Genomic DNA, 20,294 nt, shown 5'->3' with positions numbered 1-20,294 from the left:
GGATCATTCCTAAAATCCTTGTCCAAGATCACAATCTTTTGATCGAATTTATTTTTATTTTATTTTATTTTATTTATTTATTTTATTATTTTTTTTGATCATTCCTTTTTTTTAATTTATTTAAAATCACATACTGTACAGCAGGGATGGCCAGATTCAGTGATCTACTGACACTGCACTATCATTTTCTTTAATTTGCTCAGAGTTCTTTTGCAAAAAGAGTGGAGTAGTGCTTATCTTTATCAGAGCAATACAAAATGTTATACAAATACATTCATTTATTCTTTGCTATAACAAAAGACCAATAGTGTTCCAATTCCTCACAGAAATGTTTTCGTTCTTTTATCGAAAATTATTCTACCTCAATAGGAATTCACTTTTTTTTTTTTTTTTTTTTTTACGATTCGTGTGTAATATTTCTTCACGGATAGTATCACTTTTTCTATACAATTTCGCGATATACTCAATAGTTAGTGTCAATTAAAAGTTTGCCAGCCCTGCTGTACAGCGTTCATCCATCGCAACTCAACCATCCTCTTCTAATCAAAAAAATCAAATACTTGAACTTAATTTTATACAATATACAAAATTTATTTCATTTTCAAAAAGTATACACTTATAGATAATAGATATACAATATATATACATATTTTTCAGGTACATAATTTTTTAAATATTAAGTCTTAAAAATAAAAACCTGAATCTCTTGTATATAAAAAAAAATAACCGGAAAAAAAGAAAACAAAAAAGCGTCTCTTCCGACACAAATGTCATAGAATACTCTAACGTATATAAAAAAGCATGTAAAAGTTAACTTAAAAATTTCATTTTGCTATTTTGTACAGAAATATCACTTAACAATTTAATTTTATGACTATAATACATAAATATACCAGTTCAACCTGAAAAAAAAAATCATGTTTAATTTCTGAACTTATAATTTACACAGCAGTATTCATTATTATTTCATTACTATTTTTTTCTTATATTGACTCCGTTTCAACAAGTTGTACTATAATTTAGATTATGCTATGCAATTTACACAGAAACTAAAATGACTCACAAAACGGTAACTAAATGTTTAGTTATTGTCGTGGAATTATGTCTTTTTCTCTTCTGCTGAAACGGTTGTTTTTGAAGTTTCCTTTCCTTTATCCTTCTCAGCAACGTCGGTTGATGATGCGTTCGCTTCTTCTGGTGGTACCTTCGGGAATTTTAAGAACTCATCCAGTGTTGGTCCACCTTTTCCCTGCGGATCCATCGGGAACATCAAAATGTCATTTACCCACGTGAACATTAACAATCTGAAATAAAATGTTAAAAGTTTTTCATTAACACCAGTAATTTAAGAATATATTTTCTTTTTAATTTACTAGCTGAACCTGCGCTCTTTACACAGCGCATCATTTACATCTGAGCATGAATCTCCTTGTCATTCCTCACAACATCTGTACATGTCCCTTTACAGACACAAGTGAAGGACGTCTTGATAAAAATGGGCAAGGGGTACAATAAAGGAGAGATTTTTTCGATTTTCTTTTTTTCAATGCCTCGCACTGTTTGCTAGATTGAGCCTACTTCCGGTTAAGTTTCTAATTCGTGTATGATAAGTGTTTTGTTTCTTCTTTTATGCAGTATGCAATAAGCAAATACATTACACATACAATTAATTATAATGTAAGTGATATATGGTGTATGTTCTTTGGGCAAAACACTCCCAAACTATAAATATTCATCTTAAGCTGGAGAAATGGTTATCCTTCGGTTTTCACTATCATTTGGCTATGAAACAAACGCCGGAGAGATACAGTAATCCTGTATACAAATGTGTGGTGTTGGGATGTATAACTCGTAGAATACGATGCTTTACTTCTTAAAATTTCAATACTTCCAGTGTACCCCTAAAAAAATGTAATAAAGAAATAGCGGCCATTTTTAATTTTCAATTAGAACTGAACAATCTACACAAAATTTGCAATCCATCAGTGAAAAGGCATCTTTCTAGAGCTTATGGTTTCCGAGATATCAATGTGAAAAGAACTGGCCACAAACATATAAAACTAGCAAGTTAATATACAGATTCAATCTCCAAAATTTCAATTTGTTATGATCCTGAGATCTCTGTCTAACTTACTCACATTTGTTACATTATTTATTTATTTGTTTATGAAATTCTTTACTTCATGACCTTACTCAATAATCTTCTTGGTTCTTTACCTTGAAGAATGACATAGACCAGAAGCCCTGTCATATGGATAGGGACTGAAAGGTGCTGACCTCTCGAGGGGCATATCTCGTAAATAATTTATCTTCCATTCGTTAATATTGCGCTATATTAGAATTATACCTACCAACTTAATATTGCGCTATATTAGAATTATATCTACCAACTTCAGTGCGATAATATAGTATATAACTGTTTGGAAAGTAATATTAATTTTGTGTAAAAATACTCTTCAATAATGTGGATTCTGAACGGAAATTTGAAAGTACTGTAAAATGGACATTTTGACTTTAGAAGAAATGACTGAAATAAAAGTGAAATGAAATCCTTAAGTTTTATGTCCCACGGCTATGCCGGTTAGGCTAAAGGAGACGGTGATGATGAGAAATGAATGAAAATGATGGAATGAAGTAAGTGGGAGGAAACGGGAGAACCCCGAGAAAACCCACAAGAACGGTGTTTGTCTACCACAAAGTCCACACGGCGCAAGCTGGGATCGAACCGGGGACCCCAAGCACCGAGGTGAACGCTCTACCACTGAGCCACCGTGCCCCCTTGTCCACCATAAAGAAATAAGTGAAATAGAACAGTAGTTCCGGGACTCTTTGTATGCAGAACACTATTATCTTCTTTTCTTATTTTAGGACCTTGACAATTGGAAGAAGATATAACTTATAATTTCGTACTGAAGAAAATTATAATTTTGCCATTAATATATTAATCACTAGCATCAATTACCTGCTTCGCTGGCTTAAATTAACAAAAAATAGTAATATGTTTTGTTAGTCACTCACTATTACTAAAGCGCTCCTTGATATTGGTAATTTACGATGATTTTTATATATCCTCTCTCCTCCCCATGTTGCGGGCCACGGCATCGGAAGTGTTATTGTTTATCTTAGTGACCCCGAAAAGTATGAATTCGACACTGATATTGGTATATCCCCTCCCACAATTTCTGTGGGGCTGAATTTGGATTTAAATGGCATCAGAAGTGTCACTATTCATCTCAGCGACCTAAAAAAACTATAGATTCGACACTAATATCGGTCATTTTTGATCATTTGGAAATGTCTTTTCCCTCCTTTAAGTTACATCGTCAAAGTGATATGACAAAAAATTATCTCATGTTCGAACTTCATCTAGGTTGAAAATTTGATCGAGATCGGTCCGGTGGTTCAAGAGTTATTAAGTTTTATTTATTTTTATATATCTTCCCCTCCTACCTCATCCCCTAAGTTCTATCGTCAAAGTGAATAGACAAATACCATCCCAGGCTCGAACCTCATCTATATTGAAAATTTGATCGAGATCGATCAGGTGGTTTAAGAGTGAAATCACATAATTAGACAGTCATTTTTTTACATATATCTTCCCCTCCCCCACCCCTACGTTGCACCGTAAAAGTGAAATGATATAAATTATACCAAGCCTGAACGCCATCTATGTTAAAAATTTGATCAAGATCGGTTCGGTGGTTCAAGAGTTAAGTTTTATTTATTTTTATATATCTGTTCCCTCTCCTAAGTTCTACCGTCAAAGTAATATGTTAAAAAAACACCCCAGGCCCGAACTTGATTCATATTGAAAATCTGATTAAGATCGGTCCTGTGGTTAAAGCGTGATGGAGTCACAAAAACAGTCACTTTTATTTTTACTTTTTTCACATATATATTTCCCCATTCCCCCTTCCCTTCGTTGCACTGTAAAAGTGAAATGAGGAAAACATCCCAGGCCCGAACCTTATCCATGTTGAAAGTTTGATCGAGATCGGTCGGGTGGTTCAAGAGTTATTAAATTTTATTTATTTTTGTTGATTCTCCTCCCCTAAGTTGTACAGTTAAAGTGATATGATAAAAAAACTTCTCAGGTTTGAACTTAATATATGTTGAGAATTAGATTGAGATCGATCGGTTGGTTCAAAAGTTATTAATTCACGAACATAGTCACTTTTATTTTTATATTTATTGATTTCTTTATATCTCCCCCTCCCCTACGTTGCTCCGTCAAATTCATGCCAGTCCCGAACATCATTTACATTGAAAATTTGATCCAGATCGATAGGGCGGTTCAAGAGTTACTAAGCTTTATTTATTTTTTGTCTCCCTCTTCCCCCTCCCCTAAGTTCTACCGTCAAAATAAATAGCTAAAAAACACTCCCAGGCCAGAACCGCATCTACGTTGAAAATTTGATCGAGATCAGTCGGGCGGTTCAAGAGATTAAGAGTCACAAACAGTTACTTTCAATTTTATAATACGGACAATTCGATATTCGGACAATTTTATATGCGATTTCGGACAATCATACTGCATGTTTAAGATTCAGTATATTCATAAGCATATTAACATTGCTTCGTTATTATTATTATAAATATTTGTGGTCACTTTCTTTTAAAATTGATTTTAGCAGAATACCCATTCTTGGCAAGGGGAGAATACGTTTCATTTGGATCTAAAGGGCTGAATTTGGATTTAAACAGCATCGGAAGTGTCATCAACAACAAACATGTATAGATCTTGATAATTTGTGTTTGAACTTTTCTTTGCTGAGAATTCTAATTTCAAAATGATTGATAACTATACTACTCTCTGTCCCACCCTAGGAAGATTATAAAACGGAAGTGCGTCAAACGTGTCAAACCAGTGTAGCCAGTAGCAAAAAGTGCATTTTTCTGTCAGAAAGGATGAAAGACTATTGTCTCTCTATACATGTGCATATAGTCTCGTACAACAAATGGGAAGTGAATGACACAAGTCACTTTATGTAGTTATTTATAAGGGTATCTTTACTTAAATAACATAATAGTGTGTGTAATCCAATTTTATGTATGGCCAAACGGCAAAGCAGAATGAAAAGATTTTCGGTTTATATTAGACCCCAATCCCAACTGAGATGTTATCATATCATATTGATTATAATAATATACCAAGGAGGAGTGAGGAGGAGTCCGAATGTTTGCAAAAAATTGAGTAACTTACCAGTTGCTCAACTTAGAAAGCTGAAATTCGGCATTAAAAAAAAAAAAAAAAAAAAGCATAGCAATTTTAACGTTTTTGATAATTCCCTTCAGATTCTAGACCCTTCTAACATTCAATTTTCTTACACACACCGCTGGATAGAAAAGGAATCCAATTCTATCTTCAAATCCAATTCTATCAATCAGTATCATATGCTTATTGCATCAATTTTAAAAGAAAATGTTAGGTTTGCTGATTTATTTGTTTCCTTTCAAAATACGACATAAACACATTCTCGTGGTTTTGTAAAAACAAAAAACACGATTTCACTGTCTCGGTGTTTCGATCAAGCTCCTCCTCTTCTGGGCACCGCAGTCCCTTCCGAAAAATAATTACAGCGTGTACGTTTTTTGATATGCGGCGTGGGTTGTTATGTATAAATAATCGAAAACCATTAATATTAATGTCGAATCCATAGTTGGGGGGTCACTGAAATGAATAGTAACTCTCCCGAAGCTATAGTGGGGGTGAAAATTAAAATGTCCAGACTCACTAAGATTAGTGTAGAACTCATAGTTTTCGGGGTCACTAGATGAATAGTGACAATCTACAATCTGTCCAAATAGTGTTACTCATGAGATGAGAAATAAGGTTTTCTCGTCCCGTCTCGATTATGTAAGACTTATTTCTCGTCTCGATTATCGAAGGATTAGTTCTTGCTTCATCTTAAAATTTACTGAAATTGTTTTGTAAATTTATTTATGCCCTGATTTTTCTTAATTTCATCCATAATTTATGAGATTACCTCCTCATCACGAGAGGTTTACGAAAGGTGTAGTATAACAAAAATTTAACTATGTTAATTTTGTAGCAACAGTGTGGCCAGGGAGCTGGGGCTATACACCCCCCGAAAGATTTTTTAAAAAATTCCTTCATTATTATTTTTGTCAAAGTTATACCTAGCCAAATTTAAAACTATCGAAGTTAATAGTCTATGCCATTCTTATTTTCAGTACACTGTATTTTTTTATGTATTTTATTGTTATTTATGATGTAAAATCTGTTTAAATGCGCTTGCCCTTTCTCTATTGAAAGTCTTTAAGCAAAACAAAATTTGCTTGAACAAATCATTGAAGCGGTGGGGGAATATAAAGGCTAAAATTTGTATTTAAAAAAAACTAACTAAAACGACGTTTACGGGGGAGGGTTTCCGGACCTCCCACTACCCTGTGTGGTATTCCATACTACTGGTGCGAAAAGAAATAACGTTTTCTTTTTCAGTTATTAAAAGAGCCGACAGATTTTTCAAAAACCAGGAAGACTATAAAACAGTTCCGATTTTCAGAGAAAATTCTTTCGAATTTAAAAATTGTTGCATTTGTAACTGAAGCCGATTTTTAATAAAAAACCGAACCGTTTTTTAGCAGAAAAACGAGCCTGTTTAAAATCAAAAACGGTTTTGGTGAATTCGGTTAGTGACAGAATTTAAAATGTTTTTGAAGATTGTGTTTAAAACAAATTAGAGTTAACTTGCGCGGCAGTTTATAATTATTCGTGTGTCTTGCGTAGCTGGTACGTTCAGCTAGCATATTAATGTAAATACTTGCAACTCTAACTGTAGCCGATGACAGAAGGGGAAGCATGACACAAGTAACATTGTCAGATTTACTCTCACTCAAATATCAGTGTATCAAAAAACTTTTTAAAATGTAGCTACTTTTGCAGCAGATACACAAAGAAAGTAAGATTGACGGTTAGAATAACAATAGAGGTAATGCAAACTGATTTTTTATCAGTTAAACTTCTTACGATAAGGTAAGTTTTGACAAAATGAGCTCAGTTGTTGCCACGTCGGCGGAAGCGGCATTACAGTTTTGATTCATTGTGATCTGCGATAGTTCAGTGAATTTTGTTGTGCGCGTTTCTTCTGTTTTGTTTTATTTTTTTATTTTCTTGTTATAGTTATTCCGTGCGTTATTTGTGTGTTATTATTAGTGTTGTTGTTAATTAATTTTGCATTTAACTGCTATAGTGCTATTTTTTCAGACAGTGGCTGAAAATTCCCACATTGTTATAAGAAGCAAAGAAAGAAAGGGAAACCTCTTTCTACTGGTGAAAAAGCCATGTTATTAAACGTTTATTCATATTTTCGAAAGCAGGCAGTGAAACTGGAGAGAGGGTTTGCCCTTAGGCGTTAACCCTTTTAAATTTTATGGGAACTATAGTAACCATGAAGCAGTGTCTTCTTTTTGGGCTTAAAAATGAACCAATAAAGCTTTTTACCTCGGGTTTTTTGTGTTTTCTCAAGCATTGTAATTTTTAAGACAAGAAACAAAATTTACAGAAATTCGCTAGAATAAACGAGTCAATTTTTTCTTGCAAAAAACTTTCCCGGTGACTTCCTCAAAGTGAAGAAGTGGCCAGTAACTAGTAATACACTAGTAATTATTTTTCAGATAATTCTGCATTTCTATTTTTTTATTTTCGCTATTTTTATGTATATATTTTTATTTATACATACATTTTTGAAGGGCAGCAATGATTACGTTAAAAAACACAGTTCAAGAGCCAGGGCTGATGTCGTTTAAATGTAAATAAAAGTAAAATTTGTTTTTTTTTTTTTTTTTTTTTTTTTTTTTTTTTTTTTTAAATATCATAGGAACTCTTAATACCTGTTGACGATCGTATCATGCCATGCTGTATTCTCCTGCATCAAGTCTCTGAAGTTATCCCGAGATACAATAACTCCTCCCACTGCAGCCGCATATTGCACAATGAAGCTGAAAATACAGATAGATACATTTAATCTTTGATCTATACTACATCACATATTCAAGTTACAACTGGGAACTATAATATTGAACACGTAAGAAAACAATACAGTTACCAGGAAGCCCTATTTTCCGCAATTAGTCCCTTTACTTGTACACTGTTTCTATATTGTCTCAGAATATTTTCACACGTCCCACAATGTCCCGATTTTCCTTCTGTAATTCGTAACTTTACAGCTTCCTGAATTTCTTTGTGTTACTACCTGATTTTCATCAGCAAATACTTGTATTACATTAGGAAACTTCTAACTAGGGATGGGCAAAACCGGTTTCTAGAAAAACCGACATTCGGATTTTTCCGAAACCTTCGGTGTTCTCCAAATCTGGTTCGTTTTTTTTACCGAAACCGGTTTCCTCCAAAACCGGTTCGGTTTTCACCGAAACTGACTTCGGTGAAAACTGTTTTGAAAAAAAAACAAAACTATTTCTGTGGATATGGAATTGGTTTCCGGAGAACAACGAAGCACTATTCTAGTTAGAATAAAACCAGTTTTGGAGAAACTGAAACCGTTTTGAAGAAAACCGAACGAATCCGATAAAAACTGGGCGGTTCTGGAGAAAACCGATAACCGGTTTCGGTGAAAGCCGAACCGGTATTGGAAAACCTGTTTTTTCTAAAAAAAAAAAAAAAAAAAAAAAAACGGAAACCGAGAAAACTTTTTGTGCCCACCATTACTTCTAACGTTTTACATTACTGGTTTTAACGATATTGAAAGTTATTCCCTGGTTCTGTGGGAAAGAGAACATCTGAACTACAACTTACAAGAAAAGTGAAATTGTGCTACGTGCATTGTGCCTAATACTTTAATTAACAATTGTAATCTCTATTTCAAAACAATAAAAATTTAGATTTACAAATTATCCAAGTTTTATACATTATAAAACGAAAATAGTAAAACTACGTCTCTCTATCCATCACGACTCTGGAACTCACTGAAGGAATAATTAAAACTTCTGACTAGAGTATATACACATTTATTTACTAAAATTAAAATACAGTGCACCGTTAAGTTGTTGAAACCGTTATACTGTATTTTAGTTTTAACAAGTGTATAAACTCTGGTCAGAAGTGTTAGCATACTATCTTTTGCCAAGATAGTTTTAACCTATATTCAAGTTTAAATTATTTGTTTTACTAAAGAATTAATTTTTACTTATATATTTTCTTCGGCTAGCATTTTCAGGGTGGGGCCAATATAGTTCCCTGACATATCCCGATTTTCCAGGACATTTAAGCAATATTTTCTGATATATAATTAGTTATAAATATTTTTCTATATTGGTGGAAAAACAAGACCAAGAAAATATGACAACAATGATGTCATATTTTTCTCTAATCAACTATTAAAATGAATAATATAAAAACAAATGCAACGTGTTTTATTATGGAAGTACAATGCACTTACCAAATAAAAAATTCCTGCGCAAAGTAAAAAATTAAACATCTTCCCTGAAACTCGAATCCGTTCGTCACATATGAAAGGAAAGTCTTAATCAGACATTCACCGAGAAAGGGTGGATGTATGTACATAAAAGTTGCTGCGGTATATTAATAACATATCTTTAGAAACAACATCGAAGTACTGAGTAATTCGCTTCACTTCCCCAAACACTTCATTTCCTCATCAATATTGTACAATATTATTTTAATCTTCTTAGCTTCAAGTTCGTTCAGAATGATCTTTATTTTCCTGACTTCGCTTCTTTTTCTCTTCCTCTCGCCGTTGATTTGTTGTTTCTGCAAACCTGTTATGAGCATTTCACGCATAATGAATCCTGGATTTCCTTTCGCGCCATGTGAGATGCCGAAAGCCCAGAAATCTAAATCCAAATTATTATACGATAATTTGAGTCGCAAATTCTGACCATTCGTTTTTCTAGTCTTTCATTTCACTGCGAATTGCTACATTAAGAAATTCTTCCAGTCTTCATTACGTACTTTTGGAAAGAGGTACTAGCAAGAGTATCCCTATGGGTCAAATTTTCCAATTTCCCACGATTATGCCCGTTAGGATAAAGGAGACGATGATTAAGGAAATGAATGATGATGAAACAATTGGTGGAATGAGGTGTTGGAGGAAACTGGAACACCCCGAGAAAACCCACGGACACGATGTTGTCCACTCTATTGAGTTTTGATTCAATGTTTACGCTGCCTTGCAACTTAATCAGCAATCTTCGTAAACTCGTAAGTACAGAGCGTTCAAAAGTCTCTATACACCTGAATCGTGGCAAGTCAAAGTCGCATTCAAGTTCACATAAAATAAAATTTTATGCGAAGGTTTGCAACACTGCTATATTATCGCCTTGCGTGAAGTTCCTTTCTTAGATTCCATCGGCAAAGTGACGTTGAAGTGATTGCTGCATCTAGTTAGCAACTCCTCCTCCCCCGAATTTTTACTTCTGGGGTTATGCAAAGAATTCTGTCTCCTCCGGATTTTTACTTCTGGGGTTATGCAAAGAATTCTGTCTCCTCCGGATTTTTACTTCTGGGGTTATGCAAAGAATTCTGTCTCCTCCGAATTTTTACTTCTGGGGTTATGCAAGGAATTCTAAGGATTTTTACTTCTGGGGTTATGCAAAGAATTCTGTTTATAAAGGGAACCCCCACACGCTACAAGAACTCGAAACAGCTATTCGAGATTTTGCTCATAGCATTCCATATGAACAACTTGTGAGAGTATTTGAGAACAAGAAGAAACGTGTGCAAGCATGTTTGGAGGCTCATGGGGGACATTTCAACATTTGCTGTGAAAATGTGTATTAAAATGTGTGTGTATATGCTACGCCCTGTACATAGTGCTTTTATGCCATAAAATATAATAAATTTTGAGTAAAATAATTTTCTCGTTGCTTTGAATATGTGACAATTCAGGTGTATAGAGACTTTAAGAACGCTCTACCTTAGAAATAAACCTCTTTGTGAATTAAAATACATTACCATGAAAACACACATGCTAAAAGACGAATACCCGAATTCCAAATTCTTTCATTTGAATGATTAGCTACCTTCATTTAATGAAGGACAGGAAACTTCGATAAAATCGAAATTAAGGGAACGAAAATGGAAATAGTTGGAATTATGTGTATGTCAAAAATGAATTAACCATTGGATTGTTGATCCACCTGCATTTTGAGGATGACTTACTAATATGATACACCACTGCAAAGCGAAAGCAGGAGACAATGTACACAACTCCAAAGCAAAAGTTTGTTACAAAACACAGATAATTTTCGAAGTTTGAAGCTGTCAATTAAAAAGCAACCACTCAATCACATCTGAAATCATCTTAAAATTTTCATTTTAGATGTTCATAAAATATCATTCTTAGTAAATGGAAACTGCCTGATTCTTAGCAGAATTTCCTGACTTTTTGCGGTCTTTTCAAATTCCGTGGCTTTTCCCGGTTTCCCAGGTCTGTCGTCACCCTTCGCATAACACATAAAAATATACTGAAACTGTTCAAGTTTCAGACATACCGTTACAAATGTTCGGTGTCGCTTTATTTCATTAAACGACACATATTTATGCGGTAATCTAATTAGCCCTACAAACTAGCATTATCTCTACTAATAGACGTAAATGCAACTGTAAGACAGTCAAAAAGAGTCCACTCGAAGCTGTTGGTAGTAGAGGCATATACACTATTCTTTCACATTCTCTCAAAGGAAAAAAATCACAAATTCTCAGACTGGGAGATCCAAGCCACCATGAGAAGAGCGTTAAGTCATCTTCAGCACATAGCCCTTTCCAACGGTGTGGGAGTTCTTCGTTCAGATAATGACGCACTTCAATGTGCCAATGGGGTGGGGTGGTGACCCATTAAGTTGGAACAGGAAGTTACTGGAATCCTTTTTCACTTGTTGAAAAAACCACAACTGTAACGTAATTCGAACATCCCCCTCACAGTGTTCAAGAAGAACGATCCGTACACATTTGACTTCGACATTGCAGCGAACATATTCACTTTTGAATAATCTCCTTTATGCTGCACTGGGTTGTTCAGTACTGCAGATACAAACATTACGGCGATTAACCTTACCATTCAAATGGAATATCGCCTCGTCACTAAACAGCAGGTCAGGAAAACCATCGTTCTCCATGGCATTCTGCATAGAATTACAAAATTTATATAATTTGACAACGTTGTTTACTTGTTAAACTTGGAATAACGGAACATGGTACGAAAAATCTAGACAGCTTGTCGCCAAATAGCGTTCCTAATTGACAAGCCGTGTTGACCTGTGGGCTAAGTAACGAAACTCGCCCTAACTCGTTCTAACGCGCCACAGTTGTAAACCGGCTATGGAATGCACACTGTACGGTAACAACGGATAAACATTTCTTATATTCGAAAACTCAGAATACTTACTGCTGCATTGACGACATTTTGGAAACTAGGTTTGTGTTGCCATTTGACTTTACAAGCAAAGATTACGAATATGAAAAATTAAGCTTTCAAATGTGTTCTTTCGCCCCATCATCAGATTGTATAATAAATTCCAAAAGTAATTTGCACATAAAGCTTCAATCGGTACGGCTGTATTAATGTATCTGTAGTTTAAATTGAACACCGAAAACTCTCTGCTTCACTGAGTACACAATCAGCGTGATTAGCACCGAAGACAAATCTGGCTATCTATATGGAAGAACTTTCTCTACACTCTAAGTAACTTACATACTTTATGCAAGATTGATTCTATACGTAATACTTACCGGTCATCATAAGGAATCATCCTCTGGCCATTTACAGTACGACTGGGAGTGAACGTTACCAAACCCTGCCTGTGCAGTTCGTCAAGAAGGTCAGGATCTGTGCATTTGTTTGGATTTCTTCTGAACAAGGGTACAAACGCTACTACTTCGTGGTTCCTCTTTTTGAAGTAATCAATACATATTGATATTCCTTTCACAGAAAAGTCCGTATTTTTCCCATGGCTGAAACAATTTCAAAATACGTCTATATCGTATACTATGAATATGGTTTTACAAGACTGTACTACCAAAACTAATTATATAATAAAATGAGTTATTTTAAAACAAGAATTTGAAGATCACGGCGTCCGAGAACTAAGGAAGTACTGTCCTATAGATGAGAACTAAGGAAGTGCTGTAATACTGATAAGGAGAATTAAGAAAGTAGTAGATAAACAAAGAGAGCTAGGAAAATACTGCGATATAAATAGCAAGTTTGGTATACTCGTAAAACTTCTTAATTTCTAGGACGCTGTATTCTCCAAATTTTAATTTTGCTTTTTGTTTCACATTTATTTTGGGGAAGTAGCATGGCATGGATTTTACTTGAAATTACTTTTTAGAGAACAAACATTTAACATTAAACTATTAAAATGCTATATATATATATAAAAAATTGAAACCATTTTATACTCAATACAGTATGCTTGTTAAATAATGATACTTTTTCTAAGTTAACAGCTCTCAGATAAAGGTGCCAAGCGTACAATTTTGACCACTGAAGTGTGTTCTAATAGCGCGAAGCAAGTCTGTGTGAATGGTGCGCGTCAAAAGTTGCGCAATGGAACAAAAACAGCAACTGGTTTCTCTTGCATAACAACATGCATGAATACTATGTGCTACTGTCTGTAAATGTGTGCTCGAATATCTACCCTACCCGCCAGATTAGGCTCCCACACTTTTTTTAACTGAGGATTGTTTAAAACGTGGATTATAACAAGAGTGACATTGCGGATACTAATGGTGTGGCCAAGAAAATATTCATTCTCGATTACCACCACTCTTTCGAACACAACTACGAAAAATGTAACACAGTGTGTCTACTGAAATTCTAAAATGAAACTTTATGACTTTTTCATGACCTTTTCTTTACCAAACCATAAAATTTCGTAACATTGTAATAACAGTACCTATATTCTTCAGCACTTATCTTTATCTTATCTCTACTTTCAAAGGCTGTTCCTCGCAGTGAAAGATAAAAGATTGGTATCTTCTCATAGTTGAATAAATTGGTTAGACATGTAAGTGGTTTCGGCGATGCGATGCGATTTTTATCGCGACTGCTCAATGATGCCAGCTGAAGGACAGTCTCAAGAGCGAATTTGAATGTGAATTAGGCCGAATTTTCATGCATGGGATAGAAGCGTGCTTTGCTTGCTATTTGGTAGCGTTTAAAGCCGACAATAGACATTTTTGGCAGCGAATTTTGAAGTTTTATAGAATAAAATTTTTCAGTTTGTACTTATATTCGTACAGATAAAAAATATCGTGACCCTAATGCTAAATTTCGTGACTTTTTCTTGACTTTCATGACCGTTTTCTGATTTCGTGTCTTTTTCACAACTTTAGTGACTTTCGTGATCGACAGACACCCTGTAACAGCTTTCTATTATTTTAAATTCGTGTAAAATTCCAAAAGTCTTTTTTGTTTTGACCTATGATTGCTGTATCGTTACTTAAAACATGCACACCGTGTTTAAATTAGAAGAGAGCTTATATTCTTGCATAAACACATGTGCAATGAATGCACAGTCTTCGATTTCAAACCTCCGCTGGCTTATGAGAAGACACAAATATACTAGAAAAGGGATTTCGGTTCTTTTTTGTAACCTGGCATTCTGTAGATAATAAATCTTTCCACATTCATCTACTAGCCACTTGAGACTTCAGAATTAGGTATGTCTATTTACAGTCTTCAGTATTTGTTTTTATAAACAATCACGATAGTTCTGAGTTCTATATGCCCACGCTGGGAAACCCTTGACTGTGCATTTTTATATGTGATACCTTACGGTTAGGAGGTTAATCAAATCTTTAAAACAACCTGGCTCGATAACTATGATACCCAGAAACAATGATCTGAAAAATTAAACACAAACTTGTTTCCTCTCCAAATATTTGTGAATGTTTCTTTTATTACCGCACAGCAAAGCTGGTTATCAAGAGATGCAATTCTGAGGCATGAGTTATATACATACTTCAGTTCAGACAGTACTTTGTGTATAATCTCATATTCTAATCATTTATTTGACAACTCCTCATACATTTCTGGTAGTTTACCTCTCTCAAAGGAAACTTTTTATTCGACTCATATTCGTTGTAACTTTTCATCCCGCTAAGTTTGGCCTCATTTTTTGAAAGCCCTTGTATTGATTCCCCAAATCATTAAAAAACAGAAACTACGGATAGAACTTTGCCTTGTGTGCAAGAATGTTCTTAAGTCAGCAGCAATTGGGATATTGAAGCTGAACTAGTACTGGCAGTATAATAATCATTTATGAGTATAATCTGAATTCAGGATTACTATGTATTTATTTATTTATTAATTATTTTATTTACTTATTTATTACGTAATTAATTGGTAGTGTCTAGGTCAGAATAGATAAAATGCTGATTTGGCTATTTGAGGCATACACACAAAATTTTTAAAGACAATCAAAGTCGACAGAATTAGTTGCAGCATTTGATATACACAAACAAAAGAAAAAGCACAATTATTAAACCGTGTGATAAATAATTCGAATGAATGTGAAAAATCAAACTTACCTCATAGCAACATTACTGCCATCTATTATAATAGGACGAAGTCCTTCCTTTGGCGTTTCTTTTTGTGGAATTTCCATGTTTGTACCCACATCGCTTACATTCTGGGGAGGAATTATAACGGCAGGTTTGGGCACAACCTCCGATCTAGAAGCACGAGAATTCTCAGCACGATTGCGGCGATCACCATTACTTCTGTTTAGAACAGTTTTAAGTAATCTACATGCCAAGGGGTTACAATTTTCTTTAGACGTAGTAACCGAAGAAAAGTATCTCGTAAATCTTTCGGCGCGCGATGTCCTCTTGCGTTTGTGACGTTTTCCGTGTTTTCCGTGTCTTTGACCACGAGAAGGTATGACGTCAATTTCAAATGCTCCAGAGGACGTATTGCCGCTGCTAAGAGGAATAAAATCTTCAGTTTGAAATACTCGTGAATTCTCTCGTTCTTCATCACTGCTACTAAGATCGATTATGGCAGGTGAGGTTTCCTTCACTTCGACGATTGTAAGCGAACTCGTTCGTGCTTTCTTTGCTGGTTTCTTGCTTCCTAAAGCCTTTTTGCCATGTGAAGGCTCAGCTATTACTACATCATCATCATCATCTTCACTCGATGAGGAATCTTTTTTTCTCTTAAACCTGCTTGTAAGCTTCTTTTCCTCTTCTATTACCACCACTTCTTCAGTTTCAGGGTTGTAGTATCTTCTGCAGTTCGGTTTCGATTTTTTTACGCGCGACGAACTACTTTGTTCAGGTTCGGTAAGCTTACTTTTTTTCGAAGCATTATCTCCAAGGCATGTTACTGAATCGTCTAAAGGTGTTGCTTCCGAAACCATCGAAGTGTCACTTGTTATCTCGAGCACCGATGTATCAATTTTGCCACTGGTTATTTCGCACGTTTGTAACGAATTTGTAATCTTTGACACGGGCACTGAGGGTACTTCAATTACAGAGGTCTCCGCCTTATCTTCTCCATTCTGGTCTTCATCTGCAGAATTCGGACTCGGATCTCTCCCTACTTCAGGAATTTCTGGACTGTTGTGTTCAAATACTACATCAGTCTTTCCGAATGCCGACCGACATTTATTTGATTCCGTGGATCGCTGTACTTTATCTTCTGCGCTTAGATCCACTACTTCACACACTGGCTGTGGTTTTGTGTTAGTAGCTGGTACCGCCCTGAAGACACCATTTTGACTCAAATACTCTTCAAAAAATGCCTATTAAAAACACAAAAAAGTATCAGAATAATACCGTCAATCGACCTTAAGCCGATCAAGGTGTCTAATGTCAGCCACTTTCTACTTCTTAACCATAAGCAGATGATTGCTAAAAGAAAAAACGTGGTCGAACTATATGAATATAAATTCCTTGTAAAAATGATAATGTCAAAAAGCTCTCATCAAGTCAATCATCATTCCACACCTAGAAGCCATCAAGAAACTGAAAAATTTGTTATTAAAGCGTCCGACTTCTAAATCTGTAAGATCTAGCAACATCGCTCTATGTAAGTACACAACAACTACTAAAGCCAATGATGTTTTAGAGTCGTACGGTTTACAACAAATTTCAGAAGATAGAGCAAGAATTGAGTAGGATTTCAAAAAACAGATATTTATCACTGATAAATTGTCACTAATACAGTGAAACTCCAATTGTCCGGATATTATGTTCTGGACGTAACTACGGATTGCCCAGAAGTTGGTAGATTTGGATGCCCCTAAAGGGCCAGGAAAGGCTTTTGTATATCTCTCAAATGGGTGATTAACACGCGTTACTGCGTACGAAAGATGGAGGATAGCGTGTACATGGTATCTCAGTACAAATTTAGAGGATTTGAGGTAGGCAGAGCAGCGAATTAGCAAACCCATTCTGGAATTCCAGGAGTTCTTGGATCTGTATCGATTTCTGCTGGGCTGTGGTCATACCGTGGGATTCGTTATCTTGGTAATTCGGCATTACGAAAGAGGTTAGTTTGCCTTAAGCTCGACTGTCAACGCTGTACACCTCTACTTGTTGAGGGAGCTCCTTCCACCAATAGGTATAACTACTGTAGTCGGTCGCGTTTAATGGGAGCAATCCATTACCTTGTAATGCGCCGCTTTTATTGATCTGTACCTAGCGCATTACATTTTGAGAAAAAGTAGGGACATGTATTCTGTTCTGCACCTTAAATATACATATAAAAAAGAATATTATTTTCGAATCGAAAAAAAAAAATATAAAGAAAGTGTGAAAGTAGAGACTTAAAGTTTGAAGATTATTAAAGTGAATATATAAAATAAAGGAAATCCCTCATCGTTAAATGTGATTCTGAACCATTAAAAGCGATATCAGGTAATAAATATATATTTAGAAGTGAATTTTGTTAAGTAAAGGAAATAAAACAAACATGAAGTGCTAAAAAGGAATTTGTTTGGGGGAGACTTTTCTCTTCCCACATCTGTCTGCCAAATTCAAAATCATGGAATAATAAAATGTAACATACAGCTTTCAAAATCTTACGTTTTAATCAAATTTAGTCAACATGTTATATTTTGGTATTCTAAACAACCTCAACAAAATTCAGACATATAATACCGTACTGCTAAATGACCTAAATTTATAAACTTCAATTTGGATTTTAATGATGCTGTTTTATTTATGGTGCTTAGAATGTATTAAAATTTTATTGAGAATAATCCACAAATACATTATAGTACATACGCCGTCCTTGTCAGGAATATAAAGCAATGTGGCAGAAGTTTATTTAAACTAAGGAAGAAAGGATTAGTAACATATAAAGAAATGAGAAGAATAAGTATTTAAAGGTAATGCAATAATATATATATGTTTAAAAAGAAAGTTAATTATAAAGAATTATTCTAAAATAATGGAAAATATGTGAAGTATATGTATTAATAATGGTATTTGCCACTTAGCTGCATATGATATTTACTTCGGCAGGACGCGCTGTAAATGTACTTACAGTCAAAACGAAATACAACGCTAGATGTGAATTTGTAATACGATATATTATTATGGTTAAAACTTAAAACCTTCAGTACATAATTTATACATATAATTATAACGAAATAAAGTCTCTAAATGAAATTATTTAAATTTTGAGGTTATTAAGATAATTCTTACAAACTAATGTCCAGATATACGGTATAATGTTATGTCAATGTTCTATTTGGTTACGTAGAAATTCTGATCGCATAAAACTTGTTCTGATGTTGCCCCTCACATTACCTCTTGAACCTTGGTTTTCATTCTGGTTGATTTTCCCGAACCATTACATGTTTGGGTGGCGATTCCGATGTGCCGGGCCAAAGTCTTGGCTTAGTTCCTGGAAATACGTGGTAAGTGCGTTTTCATGGTATAGCTGAGCCTATGACAAAATTTTACGTAGTTATAATTATTAGTAACTGTTATTTGTTGTTGTATTGCAGAGGATTGATGGGTACCTGATAACATCTTTATGCGTCGACGCACAACAAACCTGCTACGACAATATACTAGCATTTTCGATTTGCAATTTATTTTTCATTTACGGCAAAACGGTTAACCCCAGCCGCGATATAAATTGAGCACTACAACCTTCTTTGAAGGGTTTGAGTATTGCATGGCAGTTACAACGGAGGAGCAACTACTGCCAAGTCCTTGCAACCACGGGCCAACTATAAGTAAGGAATACACTTATTCCACAATGGTAAAAAAAAAAAAAAAAAAATAACTGTTGTTTAATAAAAAGATAGATCTAACATACATTGAAAATAAGATCACTTTTACTATAAACAATTTAAAAAACAACAGAAAACCACAATAAAATATAGATTTTAACGTTGATTTTAATAAGAACTCTCGAAAATTATATTTTTATGAACGAATACATACAGTTCGTATTTCAATATATTTTATTTCCTGATATCGATCTGGACATTTAGCGATCCGCACGGCTAGAGTTCGGATAATTGGAGTAGCACAAATTTCTGATTTCTGGAAGTGTTTTGATAATCATACTTCTCATAAGTTTTGCAATAATAATAATAAAAAATCACTTACATATTTAAGACCACATACAGAAGATATGCTTGTATTATTTCAAATTCTTCCTTCTATAGAGAAAAACAGTAGCTTACGTTTCTTATATTCCAATCAAGAACTATGAATATTTATTTTAAAAAAAAAATAGCTACGATATGGAACTGAAGTGAAATTTTAGGTGAAAACGTGAGGAGAGCAATGTACTTAAAGGATGATACTTTCAAACAGAAGGAAAAAGGAAGAACGAAAAATCAAGTGAAGAACGACTAAAGTGTATTTGTACTGAAAAATATTTTGATATTCGTTTACCAGCATGTGCGACATGTGTAGGAAACAAATCTACATACCTAAAAAACTAAATTGCAATCTGCATAGCGAAAGTTATTAGGAAAGATCAGTACTTGTGTAGTTTTAAAGCAAAAAGGTCACAATCTTTAGGTATGTCGATTTATAAGAGATATTAACATGCAGTAATAACTTAAGATCATTAAATGAATAGATATTGTTTGCTTGTAAACATATACCTAACAAGTATTTTAACAGCACAGCTTACGTATAATCAGTTTTCTTCTTCCGCTATTATTAGGCACAATTTCTGTGGATACCAAAGTATCATGTATGTCTTTTAAAATTTAACTTTTTAATGAGATAGTAGATTATGGAAGGATATAATGCTCAATTGTATACGCTTCTGAAGGCTTTTAAAATATCTCCCTATCGTGACAGCCAGTTTGTC

The 20,294-nt window shown here is 34.5% G+C and overlaps 1 protein-coding gene across 6 annotated transcripts in view; it reads right to left on the bottom strand.

Moving 5' to 3' along the window:
- Window positions 1–566: 566 nt before the first annotated feature.
- LOC145675488 (uncharacterized) overlaps window positions 567–20,294 on the bottom strand; it is a 79,158-nt gene continuing 59,430 nt past the window's right edge. For all 6 annotated transcript variants that reach the window (XM_081745933.1, XM_081745932.1, XM_081745930.1 and 3 more), the window contains 4 exons: window positions 15,536–16,749; window positions 12,731–12,952; window positions 7,855–7,962; window positions 567–1,304 (listed from right to left, as the gene is read on the bottom strand). In XM_081745933.1, coding sequence (XP_081602059.1) covers window positions 1,100–1,304; window positions 7,855–7,962; window positions 12,731–12,952; window positions 15,536–16,749 — 1,749 coding nt within the window. In that variant the 3' untranslated portion in view covers window positions 567–1,099. The remainder of the gene's footprint in view (window positions 1,305–7,854; window positions 7,963–12,730; window positions 12,953–15,535; window positions 16,750–20,294) is intronic.

Source organism: Thermobia domestica, chromosome 18, assembly GCF_964235325.1.
Source record: "Thermobia domestica chromosome 18, izTheDome1.hap1.1, whole genome shotgun sequence".
Classification (NCBI taxonomy): domain Eukaryota; kingdom Metazoa; phylum Arthropoda; class Insecta; order Zygentoma; family Lepismatidae; genus Thermobia; species Thermobia domestica.
The sequence above is the reverse complement of the archived record's forward strand: the minus strand, read 5'-3'. Positions and strand labels throughout refer to the sequence as shown.